The sequence below is a fragment of the Bacillus rossius genome, chromosome 1 (assembly GCF_032445375.1).
Source record: "Bacillus rossius redtenbacheri isolate Brsri chromosome 1, Brsri_v3, whole genome shotgun sequence".
NCBI lineage: Eukaryota > Metazoa > Arthropoda > Insecta > Phasmatodea > Bacillidae > Bacillus > Bacillus rossius.
In genome coordinates this window covers 31240045-31261250 of record NC_086330.1, presented here as the reverse complement: position 1 = coordinate 31261250, position 21206 = coordinate 31240045, and the positions used below count along the sequence as shown (strand labels likewise).

At 42.4% G+C, this 21206-nt stretch overlaps 1 protein-coding gene across 1 annotated transcript; it reads right to left on the bottom strand.

Moving 5' to 3' along the window:
• Positions 1-10120: 10120 nt before the first annotated feature.
• Positions 10121-21033, bottom strand: LOC134533849 (DNA replication complex GINS protein PSF3). The gene is made up of 4 exons (XM_063371547.1): positions 20787-21033; positions 20561-20714; positions 13144-13273; positions 10121-10716 (listed from the first exon to the last, which is right to left on the bottom strand). Exons 1-4 carry the CDS (start codon positions 20890-20892, stop codon positions 10489-10491), a joined length of 618 nt encoding a protein of 205 aa, XP_063227617.1. The 5' UTR covers positions 20893-21033; the 3' UTR covers positions 10121-10488.
• Between the last annotated feature and the right edge of the window lie 173 nt (positions 21034-21206).

The window sequence follows — 21206 nt, the reverse complement described above, 5'->3', positions numbered from 1 at the left end:
CTCTAGACCATAACTGACTTTTGAAGCAACTTTAATTTTTTGTACAATAATTTGTACTACTGTACTGTGCAAAATTGTTTTAAAACTTTTTCAAGGCGTCAAAATGCAATTATTTTAAAATTTTGGACTTGACCAGGAAGTATTCCATACCACCCAAATCTCTTCAATCATTCGCCCTCCTTAAAATTCGAGGCTGGGTCTGCCACTGTGTGTGTGTGACCATTGCATCTCCAATGAGCTCGTAAAGATGTAAAACCATATCTTTGAGGTCATCTACCCTTCACTTTTTCTTTATGAACTTTGAGTTTCTACATCATGCTTCACAGCATTTCCTCCCAGCTCCTTCCATTATCTCAAGTACCTGCACTCTTATAATTTTTGTTATTCTTAGTTTAGAACACATTATTTTGTAGCTAACGCTAGCTTGCTACTTGCAAACTGTATTCTCTACACTCCCATTCTTCTCGTACCATAAATTCCACCTTTTTTTTTTCTCAATTATATAAATGTTCATTACATTCAATAAATTTATGATCTCTCTAGGCCCACTTCCCAATTTTAAGTCCCATAATCAAGAAATATATAAAAAACACAACACTCAGCTTGTACTAATGTTTATACAATTTGGAAGTACCGTATTTAATCGCATAATGTCCGCCATCGCATAATGTCTGCACATTTCTTTTTAAATACTTGAAATGGAATTTTTTAAAATCCGCATAAAGTCCGCACCAGACAAAGCAACCTTGGCCACCCCTGAAAGGCACAGTAACGGGATGGAAATTTACCGACGCTGTCAACAATGCCTTGAGTTCTTCATTTCTCTGGAGCGGTCGCTGAGAGGGTTTTGTAGCGTGGTGAAACCGTCCGGACTCAGAAACTCACACTCTACTGCGCAGCTGCCTGCGACGTCACGAGAGTTGCAAGGGGATAGGCTATATATAGCACAAGCCAGTACACGTCAACTCGCACTACGTCACAAAGTAGGGAAGGTAGCGGAGAAGTGGTGGGGGTACATGCGCACAGTTTTTTTATACACACAGTGGGCAATGGACAGGGAGGGAGGCTCGCCGGCGCCGGCTAATGCAGACATTAGACATCTGCCCCGTGCCATCAGTGGCCATCTCAATGAAAAATTAAAAAAAATATCTTTTCACGCAAAGCGTTTATTTTGTGTAGGCTGGCTGCGGCTTCTGAACGTAAGAGCGCTCACGCGAGTGAGAGAAGAAAAAAAAAATGAGTGGCATCTTCCACTAATCGCCGGCACCCAATTATCTCGACACCTGTCACATTTCTCATGTCCGCTGCGGAGGGTCGCCAATCACCAGCGCTCTGCTAATAAACTAATTATGAGAGAACAATTTTTTTTTACTCTACACAAAACGTATTTTTTTTTCTGACTTCACATCATGTCCGCACACCATTTTTTTGGTCAAAAATGTAGCCAAATTACTGCGGACATTATGCGAGTAAATACGGTATTAAAAGTTTACAACCCAGTAGTTTCATGCTCAATTTATAACCAACCGTTTGTGTCACACACCTGTTCAGTACAAGATGTAGTAGAATGAGATTCAACATCCAATGTAAATACAAACCATGAATGCATAAAGGCCAAAAGTTTTGCAAGCAGTCTATACGAGAATTAGAAGGAGGAGGGTGGCGAAGAAAGTATGTGATGAGTAACCAGGACAAAAGGAAAATTAGAAGGAAATTTGTATCAGTTGGTTGAAACACAATAATATACAGGTTAAAAACTTTTTTTGACTGTCTAGTCAATGGAGCTGAGTGTGAGCATAGGGGGAAAAATGTCTACAGAGTAGAATGTAGTGTAATCAGCTATGACATAGAAATAATGCGAGGAACTGTTCGTACAAAATCATAATGGTCCAATAAATTGCTTTCTTTCAAGGGGATTGTTAATGTTAATTTGGGGGTGAATACTACCATATTGAGATCAAGTTTCGGATGGCGGTATGAAGGGCACTTGGACCCGGCTATGTCTTTTAGTAATTACGATTGCAAATAAAAATACAGTGTTTTCTCGCATAATCGTCACACATTTTATTCTAAAATCAAGTTTGAAAAGTAGGGGTGCGACGATTATGCAGAAAAAGAAAAAATCTGTGACGCGAACACAAGCCACTTGAAAATGTTACGTGAACTAACGCGAAACTGTCGTAGTACACGCTTGCCACGAAATAATGCAGGCTGTCAAATGTAGTTAACTCGGCACCTGACAGAGAGCGCGCGTCGCATGCAATTGGCGAGATATCGATATTTGACTACGTGCGCGCGCTCTATACGGACAGCAACATAACCAAACACGAATGATGCCAACTAGCGCTTTCTACATTATTATTATTGTAAGTGGTACATCGCGACAACGCAAACAAACAGATAAAGTTAATAACTTTCAAAAAAGTATTTAAAAGAAAATTTACACGTCAGACAACTTCGTATTTCCGTTAATCAAATAAGTAGGTGGTAATTTCCGAATAAATATTAGATTTATATTTTAAAATACAACCTTTTATACGGAAAAGATACCTACACCGTACACCGCGGCGACGCAGACGATCAGATAATGGAAAAAAAGGTTTAAAAATTAAAAACGTCTTTATAAGAAAATTTACACGTCGGACAACTTCGTATTTCCGTTAATTAAATAAGAGGTAATGTCCGAACAAATATTAGATTTATACTTTAAAATACATTATTTTATACGGAACACAGCGCTCGGCATCTAATAGGGAGACCAAAAACATCATGCAACGTTTACGCAATAAGTTTTTTTATCCCAATTTTGACGGCCTAAAATATAGGTGCGACGATTATGCGAGTGCGACAATTATGCAATAAAAGAGGGTAGTAACAAGTGGTCTTTCCCGGCATCCCACATGCCTCAGACTCTCACTCGAACACGTGATCACTTGAAAGAATAACAATGGATTCTGGTAAGAGAGTTTTTATTGAGTGCGCCTCTTTGCAACAAATCTAATATAACAAACATTGAAATGGTTAAAAAGTGAAAGACACGTAATCAGTTTATGGAACAGATCCAGCCACCTCTTGTCCTGGTCTACAATTACAGGTAATCCAAAACAGTGTCAAAAATCCATAAAGGAATCAAAATAATTAGGTTAAGTGATCCACCTCTCCGAATGGGCCTCAAAACTGCGAAAAAAAAGTTTAGATATGGTAATATAGACGGCGGATGTTAAAGAATCAGTTTTACAAGTGGTGACAATTATTGCTTCCGGCTCCGAGAGGCAATGACAAGGGACTGATGGAGAGACGAGGTGTCATGGCTGCAAAGACCTATACCTTGCACACAGAAATTATGCGCACAGCACGGAGTAAAATTTTGAGTTTGATAACTTTCCGTACACCATTTGCATGCTGTTTTTCTGTGCGTGTGCTGTGCACTTGCTGTTGCGAATGTAACCTGGCCTTTGTAAGCATATTGTTGGTACCCGATTATTTTGTTACCCACTAATATCTTGGCGGTCATTTCACCTAAAATCTTAATCCTGACCCTACCTTCATGAAGGTGTATGATCCTGTGGCAGACATAGAGAAATGACACTCACTCACTCACTATTTGTATGTCTATGACCTATGATTTTTTCTGTTATAAAATGAAATTATCACTTTTTCACTCCTTTAGGGATGGAATTTCATATTAATATGTGGTCTATGTGTTAATCCAGGTAATGAGCTTGCTGTAGGCGGGGAAGGTTGATCAAGTGTTGATTGATCAGCTATCGACAGGTGTTGAGTCGCACAGAGTTGTTATTCAGTTGTTTGTTTTGAAAGACAAGTGGCCTTTGGCGTTAGGGTTTTGTTTTGTTTTGTTTTGTTTTTGAGTAGTTGTGATCTTGGGGAGAAATGGTGGCAGATGTATTTTGGTGCATTAAAACATGAAATTCAATAACGAGTTCTAATGTTACGTATTTATTTTAGCATTAAATGAGCGATTCCGACTTCTAACAGCTTACTTCATGGAACATTTATTGGTCCTCCGGGCCGGATTTGGGAAAGATCTGGCATTTGAAATTCTGTGAAGACTCGTTGAGAATCGGAAAACAATGGAGAAACTCTTGGCGAAGAAAAGGGTTATGAAATCAAACATTACTCGCGCAGAGAATGCAGTTGATAAACTTACGAGTGGCGACACGAGCGGAGCATTAGTACACCAAAAACGAGTTCAGTCAATGTTAGACGAAGTTGAAAAATTATTAGTGGATTTCAGCATTGCATTAAACCCAGAAGAGTATACAGCGCATGAAGACGATCTCGGAGAAGCACAAGATAGACTTACAACGTTACTTGTCAAGATCCATGAAGTCGGGTCAGAAAAGTGTGAAATTTCGTCGTCTAAAAGTGACATCGGAAGTGAGGTTAGATTGCCCAAGTTACAGTTGCCAGTGTTCGGGGGCAGCCTACAGGACTGGATACCCTTTAGGGACTTGTTTGAATCCGCTGTTCATAATAATAAGAACATTTCAGGAGCCCAGAAACTACAATATCTCAAGGGGTTATTGCAAGGTGATGCAGCTGTATTATTGAAGTCTATTCCTATCAGCAGTGCCAACTATCTTGAAGCCTGGAATATATTAACTACGAGGTATGAAAACAAGCGCGAATTGGTGGATGCAACCTTAAAACGTCTGTTTTCACAACCAACCATTCAGCAGGAGTCTGTAAGCATGCTGCGTCATATGTTGGACAGCGTTGTTGAATGCACAAGATTACTTAAAGTTCTGGGACAGCCAGTTGAGCACTGGGATGCTGTACTTGTGTTTGTTGTGACGGAAAAGTTAGATAGTGATTCCAGAAAAGATTGGCAACTATCGTTAACCAGTAATGAAGTGCCAACATTTGAAAAACTTGTGCAGTTTCTGGAACATAGAACCAGAGCATTATCTGCAGCAACTAGCTTGAAATCAAAAAGTGTTGTTGGCACAACCAATAGAATTCAGGCCAGTAGAAATATTTCAGTTTTGTATGGTTCCACACAAGAGCATACTTGTGTAAAATGTACTGGAATCCATGCACTGTACAAGTGTCCTGAGTTTTTGGCAGCCTCAGTTCAAGAGAGATATGCATTTGTTAAAAACAAATGGTTATGTTTCAACTGCCTGAGTTCTACTCACATGTCACGACAGTGTCACTCGTCAAAATGTAGGGTGTGTCAAGGACACCACAATACATTGCTACATGAAGAACCAGTATCAGAAGATGTTACCGAACTTACCCAAGGAGAGGTGTCATCACATCATTCAGTGCAGTCATTTCCTTCGAAGGTGTTGTTGTCAACAGCACTAGTCCAGGTTCAGGATTGTAGAGGTCATTTAATCACATGTAGAGCCTTACTGGACTCTGGTTCAGAAGCAAGCTTTATAACTGAGAACTGTGTGCAACTGCTTGGGTTAAAGAAGCAGCAGTTGAATGTTACAGTGTCAGGTTTAGCATCCAACAGCATTGGTAAAGTCTCTAGCCTTGTTCAACTGAATCTCCAGCCTAATGCTGGTGGTACATCACACCTCTGTGTAAATGCTCTTGTGATGTCAAAATTGACAACCTGCCTCCCAAGAGAGAGTATTGTTCCTAAGGCCTCTTGGTCCCACATCAAGGGACTGAGATTAGCAGACCCCACATACAATATTCCGAGGAAAGTGGACATTCTTCTTGGTGGGGATATTTTCCCACTTTTACTTAGATCAGGGCGATGCACAGGAGAAAAGGGTTCTCCAGTGGCCATTGAAACTGAACTTGGTTGGGTGCTCTCCGGTAGTATTCACAGTGACTCATTCCCATCGTCTTTGACTTCTCTGCATATTCATTGTGATGATGTGAACAGAGCTCTGCACAAGTTTTGGGAGTTAGAGGAAGTTCCCTTTACCTCCACACTCACTGAGGAAGAATCCTTATGTGAGAATCACTTTGATGCCAATCACAAACGCAGGGAAGATGGTAGGTATGTGGTGCGATTGCCATTTCGAGAAGGTAAGCTGGAGTTAGGAGAGTCGCGGTCAATGGCGGTGTCACGAATGTGCAGGATAGAGCATCAGCTACAGCAACAACCAACCAAGCATAAACAGTATGTAGAATTTATGGATGAGTACATTGCCTTAGGTCACATGGAGCCAATTCCACCAAACGAACTGCCGAAGCCGAATCATGACATGTGCTATATCCCTCACATTCCAGTGTATAAGGAGAGTAGCATGACTACCAAATTAAGAGTCGTGTTCGATGCTTCAACAAAGACTTCTTCAGGTGTTTCTTAAAATGATGGGATGATGGTTGGACCCAAACTCCAAGAAGATTTGTGGTTCCTGCTAATACGATTCAGAAAGCACATAGTTCCGCTTGTTGCCGACATAGCCAAAATGTATCGTCAAATCTGGGTACATACACAGGACACTGAATTCCAGAGAATTGTGTGGAGACCTTCCCGCACCGAACCTATCCAAGACTATCGCCTGCTGACAGTAACATATGGTGAAAACTGTGCACCTTATCTTGCCATTCGATGTTTGAAACAGTTAGCCAAGGATGAACAAGATAACTTTCCGCTGGCAGCGCCAGTACTGATGAGCGACTTCTACGTTGATGATCTACTGTCTGGGGCAGACAGCATCCCAGAAGCGTTAAAGTTGCAGGAACAACTCAGATCCCTCTTAAGTCGTGGTGGGTTTCAGCTGAGGCAGTGGGCATCAAGTGCACCAGAAATCATCGATGCTGTACCTGTTGAGCTACGGAATTCTGCAGTATCTTGGGATTTCAATGAAGATAGTTCGGTTAAGACTCTAGGGCTTGAGTGGCATCCTACTCAGGATCAATTTGCATTTTCATGTTCATCCAAACCTAAGGAGACCATCTCTAAACGTCTTATATTATCTGAGATTTCCATGTTGTTCGACCCATTAGGCTGGCTTTCACCTGTGACTGTTCGTGCCAAGATTTTGTTACAGTCTTTGTGGGGTCTCTCTCTGGATTGGGATGATCCTCTTCCTGAGAAACTGTGCGTAATCTGGAATCAGTTCATCAAAGAACTTCCTCTGTTGGACGTCTTCCGTATTGATAGGTGCCTCTTACTTCCTAACCCTAACAAATGTGAATTGATCGGGTTTTGTGATGCGTCAGAGATGGCTTACGCAGCTGTGGTGTATTTACGATCACATTACCAGGATGGCACAGTGTTAGTGCGACTAGTGACTGGCAAAACCAAGGTAGCACCACTCAAACAGATTTCCATCCCACGATTGGAACTTTGTGGGGCCTTGCTTCTGTCAAAGTTGTTAACTTCTGTGCAACATGCATTATCATTGGAAGAAATTCACATTCAAGCATGGACAGATTCCACTATCGTGCTGGCATGGTTGGCAAGTTCTCCAAGACACTGGAAAACATTTGTGGCGAACAGGGTAGCAATAATCCAAAGCCTTGTGCCCTCAGAACATTGGTTCCATGTAAGCGGCGATGACAATCCTGCAGATTGTGCCTCCCGTGGGTTGTTGCCGAGTGAACTTTCTTCACACCCATTATGGGGGTCAGGCCCATCATGGTTACAACACCCTGGTCCTTTGAGATCGAGTGAGAGAATTGAGCCTGATCAACCCCTAATGGAACAAGAGAGAAGAGTAACTGTGTTAAATGTGACCATCCACCCTGAAAATGCATTGCTGAATAGGTGGTCTTCCTTAAGTAAACTCCAACGGGTGACAGCGTGGTGTTTGAGATTTGTTAACAACTGCAGGAAGCCACAAAATGACAGACTACTTAAGTCCTTAACTGTGAGTGAGCTTCAAGTAGCATTATTTCGTTGGGTGATCATTGTGCAAAAGGAAAGTTTCAGTGATGACATTCACTGTCTCACAAATGCCAGACCTCTTAGTTCAAAGAGCCGCCTCGCCAGTCTTGTTTCCATTTCTGGATAAAAATGGTGTAGTCAGGGTGGGCGGTCGAATTCAGAAATCATGTGTTCCAGAAGAGCAAAAACATCCTGTTGTGCTACCAGCCCATGGACAGCTGACCAAATTAGTGGTAATGCACGAACATCTGGTAAATCTTCATGCAGGACCTCAGTTGGTGCAAGCAGCCTTGCAACAACGATTCTGGATTCTTCGTGCCAGAGATACTATCCGCCACATACTGAAGGCTTGTGTGACCTGTTGCTGTCAGCGGGCTACTACTGCTACCCAGATGATGGCTGACCTTCCAGCACCAAGAGTTCGGGTCTCACGTCCATTTTTCCATTGTGGGGTTGATTATGCAGGGCCATTCCAGCTTCGTAATAATTGTAAGGGGCGCAGTAAAACTAAATTTAAGGGTTATGTAGCCCTATTTGTATGTTTTTCCACCAAGGCCATACACATTGAACTGGTGAGTGACCTGACGACATCAGCATTCATGGCCGCTCTCAAGCGTTTCATTGCTCGGCGTGGAAGACCCCTAGAGATTTTCAGTGATTGCGGAACGAACTTTGTTGGAGCGGCACGGGAGCTTAAGGAACTCTTTGTGATGGTCCAGTCACAGAAACTCCAACAGACAGTAAGCAACTATCTTGCTGGACAGGGTATTTTTTGGAGGTTTAATCCTCCTGCGGCCCCTCACCAAGGAGGGCTTTGGGAAGCGGGGGTGAAGAGCATGAAACATCACTTGTATCGCGTTGTGGGAAGTGCCAGTCTCACCTTTGAAGAATTTTACACGGTCCTGACTATGATTGAGGCCTGCCTCAACTCTAGACCGCTTACAGCACTTTCCAGTGATCCTAGTGACCTTTCCGCACTCACTCCAGGCCACTTTCTGATCGGAGACTCACTACTGGCGCTGCCACATCTTGAGGAACCAGATGTAAAACTCAACAATGTGGCCCGATGGAAAATGGTGCAAAGAATAGTTCAACACTTTTGGAAACGCTGGTCTTCTGAATATCTGTCAAGACTTCAAAATCGACCAAAATGGTGGACGAAACAAGCCAACCTGCAGATTGGAGACATGGTTATTCTAAAGGAAGAGCACATGCCAGTCCATCTATGGAGGCTGGGTCGCATTACAAAGATCTTTCCTGGTTCGGATAATTGTGTGCGTACAGTAGCTGTGCAAACTGTCTCCGGAGAAGTCAAGCGACCAGTTGTCAAGATTGTGCCTTTGCCATTCTAGTGTCATAAAGTAACTTATAGGTGGTGTATCTTGGAAAGATGGTATGAGTGAAACAGTTACGTGATGTTTGGTTATTTTAAGTTGTCAATTGGAAATGACAAGGTGGGCGGAATGTTGAGTCGCACAGAGTTGTTATTCAGTTGTTTGTTTTGAAAGACAAGTGGCCTTTGGCGTTAGGGTTTTGTTTTGTTTTGTTTTGTTTTTGAGTAGTTGTGATCTTGGGGAGAAATGGTGGCAGATGTATTTTGGTGCATTAAAACATGAAATTCAATAACGAGTTCTAATGTTACGTATTTATTTTAGCATTAAATGAGCGATTCCGACTTCTAACAGCTTACTTCATGGAACAACAGGGGTTGAAAAATATAAAATTCTATTAAAAATTAGGGGTTGGTGATAGAAGGGTGAAAATTTAGGGTTGTATGTATTTTTTAATGCCACATTATAAAAAAATAAAATAAAAATTTTTGTCAAAAAATTAAAAAAAAAGTTTGAGGTGGACAACCCTTATCACTTAGGGGTATCAAAAAAAGATAGTAGCCGATTCTCAGTCCTACTGAATATGCATACAAAATTTGATAAGAATCGGTCAAGCCATTTCGGAGGAGTATAACTAACACTGTGACACTAGAATTTTATATATAAGATATATAAATATAAATATATAATCTTAGAAGTTGATAATGGTTTTAGGGTCTACGGACCAAGAAACGAAAAACTGTAAACATTTTCGGATAGTCGCACCATGGTAACGGCTACAATAGGTAGTAATTCTTTGAAATCTACCTAAAAGGAATCAAAAACAATAACTTTCTAACAACTACTTTTTTTTTACTTCCATACTTGTCGGGATAAAACTCTCAATGGTTTTTAAAGCATGCAGTTAACTAGTTCACTTAAGTAAACAAAAAGACTTAGTTCAAATTAGATAAATAAATCAACAATACACAATATAAAAAAGTTTTTAATGTAAAAGTCACTTCAAGAAACTAAAGTGAAAACATGACATCTTTTTAAAACAACACAACAGAAAAAAATATTTTTTCTGAAAATCATTGAGTGGCACATTTCCATCAGTTCAGAGGTGAACTGTTTAGACTTAAATTTTTTTTGTCTTTCTTTTCACCAGCTGCATGATGGGTTATAGAATTAAAATGTTCTGCGGTTTTAAAACACGGCAGTAGGTCAAGTATTAAGATGATAAGAAGAAAGCGTGCATCACACACTTCTGTCACAAGTCGGCAACACCACTCTCTCGCAAGTAACGGAGCTCCCGGATGGCACGGCAGCACGATGGAGGAGGAAAGGCCGGGATCAAATGCAGTCGAGGGCGGCCAGCTTGCGCTTCTTGTGGTTGACGACCATCTCGGCGGCGGTGATCTGCGACGCCCCGGAGTTGAGCCACGAGCTGAGCTGGGCCCGGGCCTGTCGCCCCTCGCGGTACAGCTGCTTCTCCAGGATGTCCAGCCGCTGGACGGTGAGTGGCTCGGAGCTCGAGTTCTGAGCCAAGTCCATCACCAGGCGGAAGCGGTCCTTGAACGTCTGCAACCACGTTCCAATGTGACTGCGTGAATCGCAGACGATGGGGCGAAGAGCCCAGGGGCCGGTTTGGATACCCAGTCATCACCGTGGGGAGACGACCACAGCGTTGCCCGTGCAGATTAGACAAGTGATTCTAAGGTGGTTTGCTATCACATTGGCAGGGTGTCATCAAAAATTAATAATAAAATTTCCCTGACTAATTTTCTTTATGAAAAAAAAAAAAAAGTGTGCGTTAAGTCCATGCATGACAGAAATGAAACTTCTGCTTATTAGGTATAGATTAAAGACAAATTATTAGTATTTTTTCTTTTAACTGAACAAGATAGAATAATTAAGAATAGTGAAAATGCGAGTATAATTTCAAATGAAAAAAATGCCTTTTTCTGGTCTAGTATTCTCGCATCCGTTCACTGGCATTTTTTGGTGCCTCTTTGATAATACCACTTATTTGCATAATCACACTATTGACATAAAATGAATGATACTTATTAAGTCAATTGCACAAATCAATAACCCTTTTCTACATAACTAAATTTTAGATACTTCAAAAAATATGAAAGAAATATGGTAGATTCAATACTGGGCATGTGGACCAGTCTATCCCTCATTATCTCAGTGCCATAACGTCGCCCGTGTGTGACTTGGCTTGCAAACCCCTATACTACTTGCAATCTAACCTGCAAGCCCGCTCTAAGCGGCGGGCACGCTATCTCACTCCACATGAATGATGGTTGCAAGTAGGTTCTTAGGGCGTCCCACACGCTCCGGTTCCTGCATAGTTGTTACACGTGGTCAGAGGATGAAAGATACTCTGCGCCTGGTAAAAGGCTTTATTGCTCATGCTTAATCAGAACAAGTACTTGAAAATTCTACACGCTAAGTTAAACTGAGAAAGTTGCCAACGGCATTAGGTGCGGGCCAGACACCAGGTGACCTGGCCTAGAAGGAAGTATCGTAGTGTTTTTAAAATGTCCTGTGGACTTGAAATATTTAGTTAAAGCAGTCTACCACCTGGAGTAGGCCTTGCAGAAGAAAGAAAAGGTTTTATAAAAATTACTATGTATGGCGGATGTTAAACAATCACTTAAGAAACACGGTGAGGTCAACAAGGTACAGAAGACGTGTCATGGCCTGGGTGGCTATTGAAAGCAACTGGGCTGTGGTCAGGGTGTCATGGCCGCAGGAAGCTTCGGATTTACCGTTAGGCAATGGGCAATGACGTGGAGGAACAAAGTAGCGAAGCATAGGTCTTACAGCTCTTAACACTGGTTTAAACATATTTTCCCTGAATTAATATTACATAAAAACGTTACTAATTTCTACTTAAGTTCAAAAAATAGTTTACCCGCATCGGGTAGTTCTAAAATCTGCCGCGCATGGCGCTGTTCAGTCCTTATGTCTAGCCTGTTTACATAAACGCACTAGGGAAGAGTAAAAAAAAAAAACATAAAGAATGAAAATTAATTATTTAAATGGTAATTAGGTTAGGGGTGCGTGGCACAGGCTCTATAAATGTGCCTCTTGCAGGGCCGACACACACACTCGTTGGCGGGTGGTTTGAATGGAGCGGGCAAGGCACATCGGACTTAAGGGAGGGTGTAGCCTTGGTCGAAGTCAATATATTTGTTTTATCAAACTTTCTGATATTTTAATTTTGAAATTAATATATCTCTTACATTCAATTATTGTGTTTTGGATTATTAATGGCTGAAGAATTTATGATTAAAATTCATATCATGTTTAAAACATTAAGATACATAGTATCCTATGTAAACTTGCTGATAGCTGGTACTGTTTTGCAACCAAGATTTTATCGATATCCATGTGTTCTAAAGGTTTTATTAGAAAACTTTTAAATTTCCAAGTTTTCCCTGATCTTCCCTGTCTGCTGGAACCCTCTAAGTGGAATCTGTATCATTTTTTACTATTCAGAACTAACGGTTACAATGTCATTTTGTGGCAAACCCACATTTTACTAAGTACATGAACTGCATCTCACCAGGTAGAAAACTAAAGCCAAACTGATAAGTTCGACTCGAGATTAGGAAAATTGCAAACTTTTTATATTTTAAATCTGAAGCTCATTTAAAGCGTACACCTTTTTGACGGATTCGCGGGAGACATTAACTGTTATCCTAGGGCTAAAAATTCCATCAAATAAAATAATGTAATGTGTTTAAACAACTAGTCTAGGCAACTGTTTACCAGTATTTTCCTTAGAATAAATGAAAAAAATATTTAGCAGTCAAATTAAAAAAAAATTTGTTCATAAGTTAGCTGTTGGAAAAAGAGAACTTGTTTGTGGGATAGACTATGTTACTGTACTTACTGAAGTCTGTTCTACATGACAAAGTAAAAATGTTTCTGATGAACTTGGCGGTCAGGTACAATACCTGATGCAGCCACTGCAAAACTGCACATGTTTACCTGCATGAGCACAGTTGCTATAACCTGGCAGTCCCTGTGGTCCAGCCCACACACATAGGAGCCAAAATGGTAGAAGAATATTTGCAACTTATGAAGATCCACCACGCATGGGTCTGCTTTCAAAATTTCTCTGAAACAAAATAATAAGATGGACCCTCATATTATTAGAATTTTTGGCTTTGTAAGAATTATGACGTACAATGCAACATCCGGTACAGCAAAAGCTCCTTGAGCAAGGTCTTGGAGATTCCTACCCTTCATGAAGGTAGGGTCAGCATTAAGATTTTAGGTGAAATGACCGCCAAGATATTAGTGGGTAACAAAATACTCTGGTACCAACAATATGCTTATGAAGGCCAGGTTACATTCGCAACAGCACGTGCACAGCATAGACGCACGGAAGCTGAATGCTCACCAGCAGATAGCAGCTGCTACATTGGAAAACCGCACACGCACACAGAAAAACAGCAAGCAAATGGTGTACAGAAAGTTATCAAACTCAAAATTTTACTCCGTGCTGTGCGCAGAATTTCTGTGTGCGACCAATCAGCGTAAAATACGTCATAGATAAACACCACGTCAGCGGTGTAGAGTAGCTAGTGATTTTTTTTTGATATGTGCATTTCAAAGATAACAAGTAAAACTAATTTAAACCATGGTTTTTTATTTGTGAGGCCAAGCATTGTAGTTGACCATTCATTGTCGTTCAAAACTAAATGGTGAAATAAATTGCTTGAATTTAGGTAATCAACTGTTTCATATAATAATATTACAAAATGCATACATTTGGAAATTAAAATTTCCACAAAAATAGAAGGAAAAAAAAAAATAAAAAACTGTAATTTGTGGTTGTTGTGTGCGAATCTAATTTTGAATTGTGTGCTGAGCATGTGCAACCATGCTATTTTCATGCTGTTACATGCTATCACGAATGTAGCATAGGCTCAAGCAGAGTTATACCAGGAGGGTTGGGATATCACCCACAAACAATACCAAATGAATGTGACATCAGCAAAAAACAACCACTCCCTTGGCTGCCAAGGAAGACATCAAATAACAAACAAAATGCAACCATGCAAGGTTTCTTTTATAAATACTCTAGTACAGTAAAGTGTATGAGCCCATTCATCATAAAAAATTGAAGGGTTACAGTTAAACATATTTTATTTATCTTAGGCTTAAGTGTTCCGTTATCTGAGTGCACATATGGTTCGCAGAGCTTCAGAAAAAACCACGTGATTTAAAAACTACTCAAGATATCTGAGGGGTGCCTGTTTACGCAAAGCATTTTAGAATACACTGAGGGCGGATGAGTAGTGTATGAGTTTGTGTATTACGTTACTAAAACTGCATTTTTTAAAAGAGTGAAAAAGGCTAAAAACGCATGTTTTCAGCATAGTTTTAAGGTATAAAACACCCAGACTTGCATTATACCAATTTATTCATTTCTCCGCCATTTAATGTCATGGTTACCACTCAAATCTCACAGTTGCCCTATGTACAAAGATAAGACTGCGTGCTGGTTCAGAGTCTTGTACTTAGAGGCGATACCGTATTAGAATCACCAGTGAGAGTCACATTTATCATCCCACCTCACTAACAGAGAGACACCCTGACTAGGCAGGCCTCTCAATGTCTCGTTGACAGCTAGGTTATTAGGGTGTCTACAAATAAAGACCTGGGAAATCAATTTGAGGACTTTTTTTTTTTGTAAAATTTTCTTATCTCCGCCGCTTTTAATGAAAAGAGGAAGTTGAAGAGCATCTAATAAAGGTATTTTTGGACTTTTAACATTTTTTTTTCGCAAATACCGCTCAACTACATATGATGAAATTTAAAAATTCGATATCTCCTAAAGTATTTGGAATTTCTTACCTCCGCCGCTTCTAATGAAAAGAGGAAGTTGAAGAGCATAGAATAAAAGTATTTTCGGATTTTTAACATTTTTTTCCGCAAATACCGCCCAACTACATATTATTTACCTGGATGTTTGATGCAAGTACGTTATGGCCTGGACCAAGATGTTTTCTGACATAATTTGGTTTCTATTTCAAATGAATACTGAAATGGAAAACAAACTAATGTGTAAAAAAGATTAGGGTGAAAAACAGTCTTGGCTCTGGCCATAACATACTAACATTAATCATTCCTGTATTTTTGAAAACAGCTTTGGCTATTCTATATTCCTAAGGATCTCTGGAGAAAAACAGGTTAAGTTGCAGCTAGAATCAAATAAACAGTAGGGCGGCGAAAACGCGATGAGATATCTCTCGTAGAAAACAGTCTCGGCTATACTATTAAGGTACAATACAAATTTAAGTCACTATATTTACATTACAGGTAATATTTACAATAATTTACACAAACCCTTAATCAAAATTACAATTTTTCACATGTGGCTAGAATAGTAGTATCCAATGTTTACCAGGACTCAAGCATGGCAGCATTCGAGTTACCACACAGGTGAAAGTAAAAATAGTTAATTACATGTTAAGTTCTTGAAAATATCTGAATGCACCTCGACAGAATCATTAGAAATAAAAAAAACTGAATAAATGCATTTTCGGGTGTTTCGGTTTTTTTTAGTGGCCCCCTGCAGTATACAATTACCTACGGTGGTATTTTATTATTATTATTATTATTACTTAACCTGCAATTGGGCTTTCACCCGGTGGCAAGAACTCCCACTCACTCCCCTCTCCCCCCCCCTCCATCAGCTTTCTCCTCAGCTCCCTCCCATCCCTGACCTCCACCATTTCCTCCCCCAGCCCATTCCACTCCCTCCCCGTCCTCACCAGGAAGGTGTTCCGCCCTCTCTCTGTCCGCCTCCACACCCTCTGGAGCTTACATCTGTGGTCTCTTCGTCCTCTGTACTCCCCTCTATGTACTTTGCTTCCCAATTGCCCCCATCCCCCTTCCCCCTTCAGCACCTTGAACATCCTGACCAACCTTTCCACTCTTCTTCTCCTCTGTAACGTTTCCCACCCCAACTCCTTAATCATTTCCGTTGGGCTATGCAGTTTCCCATCCTGCCCCTCCCTCCTTCTCCACATTCCCATCACCCACCTAGCCGCTCTGCGCTGCACCCCTTCCAGCTCCTTCACCTCAGTCACCAGGTAGGGGTCCCAGACCGCCGCCGCATACTCCAACATTGGCCTGACCAATGTGGAGTATGCCTTCTCCTTTGTCCTCCTCCCAGCTCCCTGCAGGGTCCTACCAAGCAACCCCAGCGCCTGCCTTCCCCTCCTGACCACCCCCTCTATGTGCTCCGCCCATCCTAGGTCATTTTTCAGTGTCACCCCCAGGTACTTATATCCTGCTGCCTCTCTTATCTCCTGCCCCTTCCAGTAATATACATTTCGTGTGACTTTCCTCCTCTTTGTAAATCTGACAACTTTTGTCTTACCAACATTCAAGGACATTCCATTTTTCTCCGTCCATTGCTCCAACCTTATCAAGTCCTCTGTTAAACATCCCCCTTCCCCCACAACCTCATACACTACACAGTCATCTGCAAATAGCCTCCATCTGGCTTTCATGCCCTCCCCCAGATCGTTTATCATAATTGTGAACAACAGAGGCCCCAGCACACTCCCCTGTGGCACCCCCGACGTCACTTCCCCCTCCTCGGAGCTTTCCTCACCCACTCTCACTCTTTGTCTTCTATTCCTCAGGAAATCACCCACCCAGTTTACCACCCTTCCATCCCTCACCAGCAACTCAACCTTTTCCATTAACCTCCTATGGGGGACCTTATCAAACGCCTTTTCAAAATCTATAAAGATTGCATCTATCTGCTTCCCCCCGTCCACCGCTTCCACCAGGTCTTCCAACAGCCCAGCCATCTGGGTCTCGCATGAGAACCCCATCCTGAATCCATGCTGCCTGTTATCCACCCACCCCAGATCTTCCATTTCCCCCTTTACGTACCTTCCTACCAACCTCTCCATCACTTTTCCTACACAGGACGTCAAACTGACCGGCCTGTAACTTCCTGGCTCCGCCTTATCATTTCCCCCCTTGTAGATGGGAACTACCACTGCCTCCTTCCATTCCATTGGTAGTTTCCCCTCCTCCAGAGACTGCTTGAAAACCTCCAACAGGTACTTCCCAATCTCCCTATCACCCAACTTCAAATGACTATTCCCTATACCATCTGGCCCAGCTGCCTTTCTCCCTTTCAACCTCCTGATCACCTTAATTACATCTGTCAGTCGCAGCTCAAAGGCCTTCCTGCCCATTAAACTGTCGTCCTCTTTACCCTCCCATGCCTCCCCCTTTGTAAATACTGCCAGATATTGCTCCTGCAGTAAGTCTGCCTTTTCCCTGTCCTCTGTATATTCCTGCCCCCCTCCTCCTCTGAGAACCCCTATTCCCTCCTCACCCTTCACTCTTCTTATGTATCTGTAGAGCTCCGCCCCATTTACCGTCCCCCCTTCCCCCATCAGCTGTTCCATGTAAGCATCCCTTGCTTCCCGCGATTTCCTCCCTAGTTCCTTCCCAAGCGCCTTCATTTCCGCCTCTATCTCCTCTCCCCCAAGCTTCCTTGCCCTCGCATGCAGCCTCCTACATTTCCTTTTCAACACTTTCAACTCCCTTCCATAGTAGGGAGGGTCACCTCCTTGGCCTACCCTCCTCTGAGGTACAAAACGTGTAGCCATCTGCAGCAGAATATTTCTTAAGGCAGCCCATCTACCTTCGAGGTCCTCTATATCTACCCATCTACTGTATTCCCCCTTCAGGAATGCCTCTGCCCCCACTCTATCAGCCTTACCCCAACAGTTTACCACGTTTCCCCTCCTTACCCTTTTCTCCCTCCAGCCCACGTCTAACTCCACTACTGGGATCCTGTGATCACTGATGCCCTCCATTACCACACTTCCCCTGACCGCCTCCATTGGTCTCACAAGTACCACATCCAACAGGTTCCCGTCATCCTGCTCTCCTCTCCTGGCACCTTTTCTGGTGCTTTCAGTCACCACCTGCTCCAGTCCTCTGTTTGCCAGTTGAGATGCCCATCTCTGTTCCCTTGACCCCATCCCCTCCGGCCCCTTTTCCCATGCCACCCCTGGCATGTTCAGATCCCCCGCCACTATCACCCACTTGCCTTCCCCTAGCATGTCCAACCTGTCCTGCACCTCCCGTATGGCTTCATCCCCTTGCCCTGGTGGCCGGTACACCGCAATCAGCCGTACATTTTTCTCTCCTACCTGGAACTGCATCTCCAATAACTCCGCTCTCCCCCCAACCCATACAACCCTACCACAGAGTCCCTCTCGCATGCACACCATTACCCCTCCTCCATTCCTGTTCCTGTCCCTTCTAAATATTTCAAAGTGTGCTCTCTTCAGTTCCCCATCTCTAATTTCCTCGTCCAACCATGTCTCCACCGCTACAATGATATCCGCCCCATAGGCTTCCACCCTGCCCCAGAACTCCTCCACCTTCTTATATATACTTCTACAGTTTATAACTGCGACTTTTACATATTGGCATTTTCCCCTTTGCGCCTCTGTCCCTTCCGCCCTGATACGAGTGCCCCTTCCCCTTAGAACCCCGATTTCCAGCACTCTTGCAGCCCTATCCAACTCCACCCCCCTCTTTCCTCCTTCCTCGCTCCCCGTCCAACCAATCTGAGTTTTGTTGACTTTAGCTGTCACCTCCTCCCTAGCATTGCTATCGGCTCTATATTCACAATCACCCCCCTTCTCTCCACCTTCCTCACTATCTAGTTGCTATCTTCTTCCCTGCTGCTCAAACCTTGCCCTTTCCAAATGGCCAGAAGTCTCCCTTCCTAGCAGGTCTCCTAGCATCCATTTTCCCCTCTCTGTTAGGTGAACCTGATCCCTGCCCACACAGTCCTGCCCCACCCATTTCCTGCTATCTACCAACATGGCTCCCAAGTCCCTACACACCCTCTCATACACCTCGCTGACCGCCGCAGCCTTGACATAGTTTATACCCCTCCTTACTAGTACCCCACTGACCACAACTCTGGCTACAGGGAACTTCTCCTTCACCTTGCCCACTAGCCCCCTCATATCCTCCTCTACTTCCCTCCCCACCACTCTACCAGCCACATCATTTCCCCCTACATGAACAACCACCACCTTAACTTTACTGCTTCCTTTCATGCAGCCTACCCTCTCCCCCAAGTTCCTAATCTTTGCACCCCCAAACGCAGCTTTATATATACTTCCTTTCCCCACCCCCTGCAATTCTACCCCCTTCACAATAGAGCTGCCCAGGAAAATCACTTCGGGCTCCTGTCTAACTATTGTACCCCTTTTCGTATCCCTGCCCTCTTCATGCCTGTTCACATCTACGTTGCTTGTACCCACAGCCTTACTGCCGGCCTCCTCCCGCACCCTCCTTGCTACCCCTTCATTCTGCAACCTGACACCTGTTTCCTGAACTTCCCCAGTACATGCCTCTGCATATGTGGCCTTAACAGCTTGAGTCCTTACTTTCTCCCTCCCTTCCAGCTCCTCCACCCTCCTGCGCAGCCTATCTACCTCCACATCTGCCTCCTTTCTCATCTGCCTTTCCTTCTCAACTTCCTCCTTTGTCCTCTTCAGCTCGCACTCCAGCCTTTCGACCCTTACTAACACACTTCTCAACCCATCCTCCCTTTTTACTTCTTCCTCTACCCTCTCTAATCTATGTTTTATTTCCATCTCCTTCCTGTACAACACCTCACCTAATCCTTCTTTCAAATCGACTTCCCTCCTTGTCCCACTCAGACCCTCAACAATCTTTCCTCCCAGAATATCACCAATGAAATTGAGTGCCCAGTCCTTACCCACATCTACATTCCCTCCTTCCCTCTGAGTTCCTGACACCCCACCTACCAGCTCCTGGCTACCACTGCTTCCTGCCATTGCCACTACACTTCCTGAACCCTTGTTATCCTTGTCACAATCCTTACACATCCACTCCTGCCCCAGACTACCCAGCTCCCCCTCCTCTAGTCCTGCACACTCCGTATGGACCCAGCCTTCGCATTTGTCACACCGTACACCACTCTCTCCATCTTTCCACACCTTTTTACAACCCACACATTTAAGCTTCGACTTACATTTCACCCTACCCATTTTGTCACAATTCACTATTCTACACTAACCTATTACCCAAATAATTTAAATAATATATAATCCTACTGTAATAACCAACAGATAATCCTACACCTTAGATCTTATTTCTACTCTAATTAACGGCCACGTGGCGACCGCAAATCAACACAACACTACTACCTCCTTATGCAAAAGATTAAACACTAAAACCCTTAATTCTTATCTACATTGATACAAAATATATAATGTTACGCTGCTATCTTAGTATACTCCCTTTTGTGTAAAACGGAAAGAGCATTCATTACTTTGTTGTTCATAATATTAGTAAATTACACCTCACTCACCTGTACGCTTCTTTATAAATCTTAGGAATGTCAACAGACACTAGAGTACCCATTTGTCTCCTTGACAAACATAAAGCACTTGCAAGCCAATAAGGAAGTTCAATAGTGGAGCCTTCTTTGATGTCTTCATTGTCCGACGATGGGTCTAAGAAACCTGAGAGACCATACATATTAATAGAAAATAATTTAAAAAGTTATTTGTAATATTTATACTACTTTTACGTACCCAAACGATGGACTGGCATAAGAAACTTGCATGGCAAGCGCTCTTGCGTAGCTAAAATATCTTCTACAGCGAAGTAATTTGGGCTGTAACTAAATTTTATTTCCATTACATGTAATTAGCAATGAGACGAAACCAAGGAGGATACAACGAGAAATTTTAAAGACGCCGCATTCTTAAAATTTAAGCTAAGAAATACCATAAAATTTATAGTACTAATAAAAGTTAGCCTGATAAAAACATAAAGCGCGCCAATCAAAATCTAAATATACTTCATTCGAACCACAGTATGTGAAACCAACAAACGTAATTTAACTTAAAATCTTAATTCCCAAGTTCGCTTTCTTAACTAATTGGTTTTATTTTAATGTTTATTATTTTAATATTTAAATTATTTAAAAAAAAAGCAAATACACTGTAAAC

Coding starts and splice junctions, on each gene's coding strand:
- LOC134533849 (XM_063371547.1), bottom strand. CDS start 20,892: ATGGAAATAAAATTTAGTTACAGCCCAAATTACTTCGCTGTAGAAGAT. Junction 20,715..20,786: donor TATGCCAGTCCATCGTTTGG/GTACGTAAAAGT, acceptor ATGGTCTCTCAG/GTTTCTTAGACCCATCGTCG. Junction 10,717..13,143: donor TAGCAACTGTGCTCATGCAG/GTAAACATGTGC, acceptor ACGTGGTTGCAG/ACGTTCAAGGACCGCTTCCG.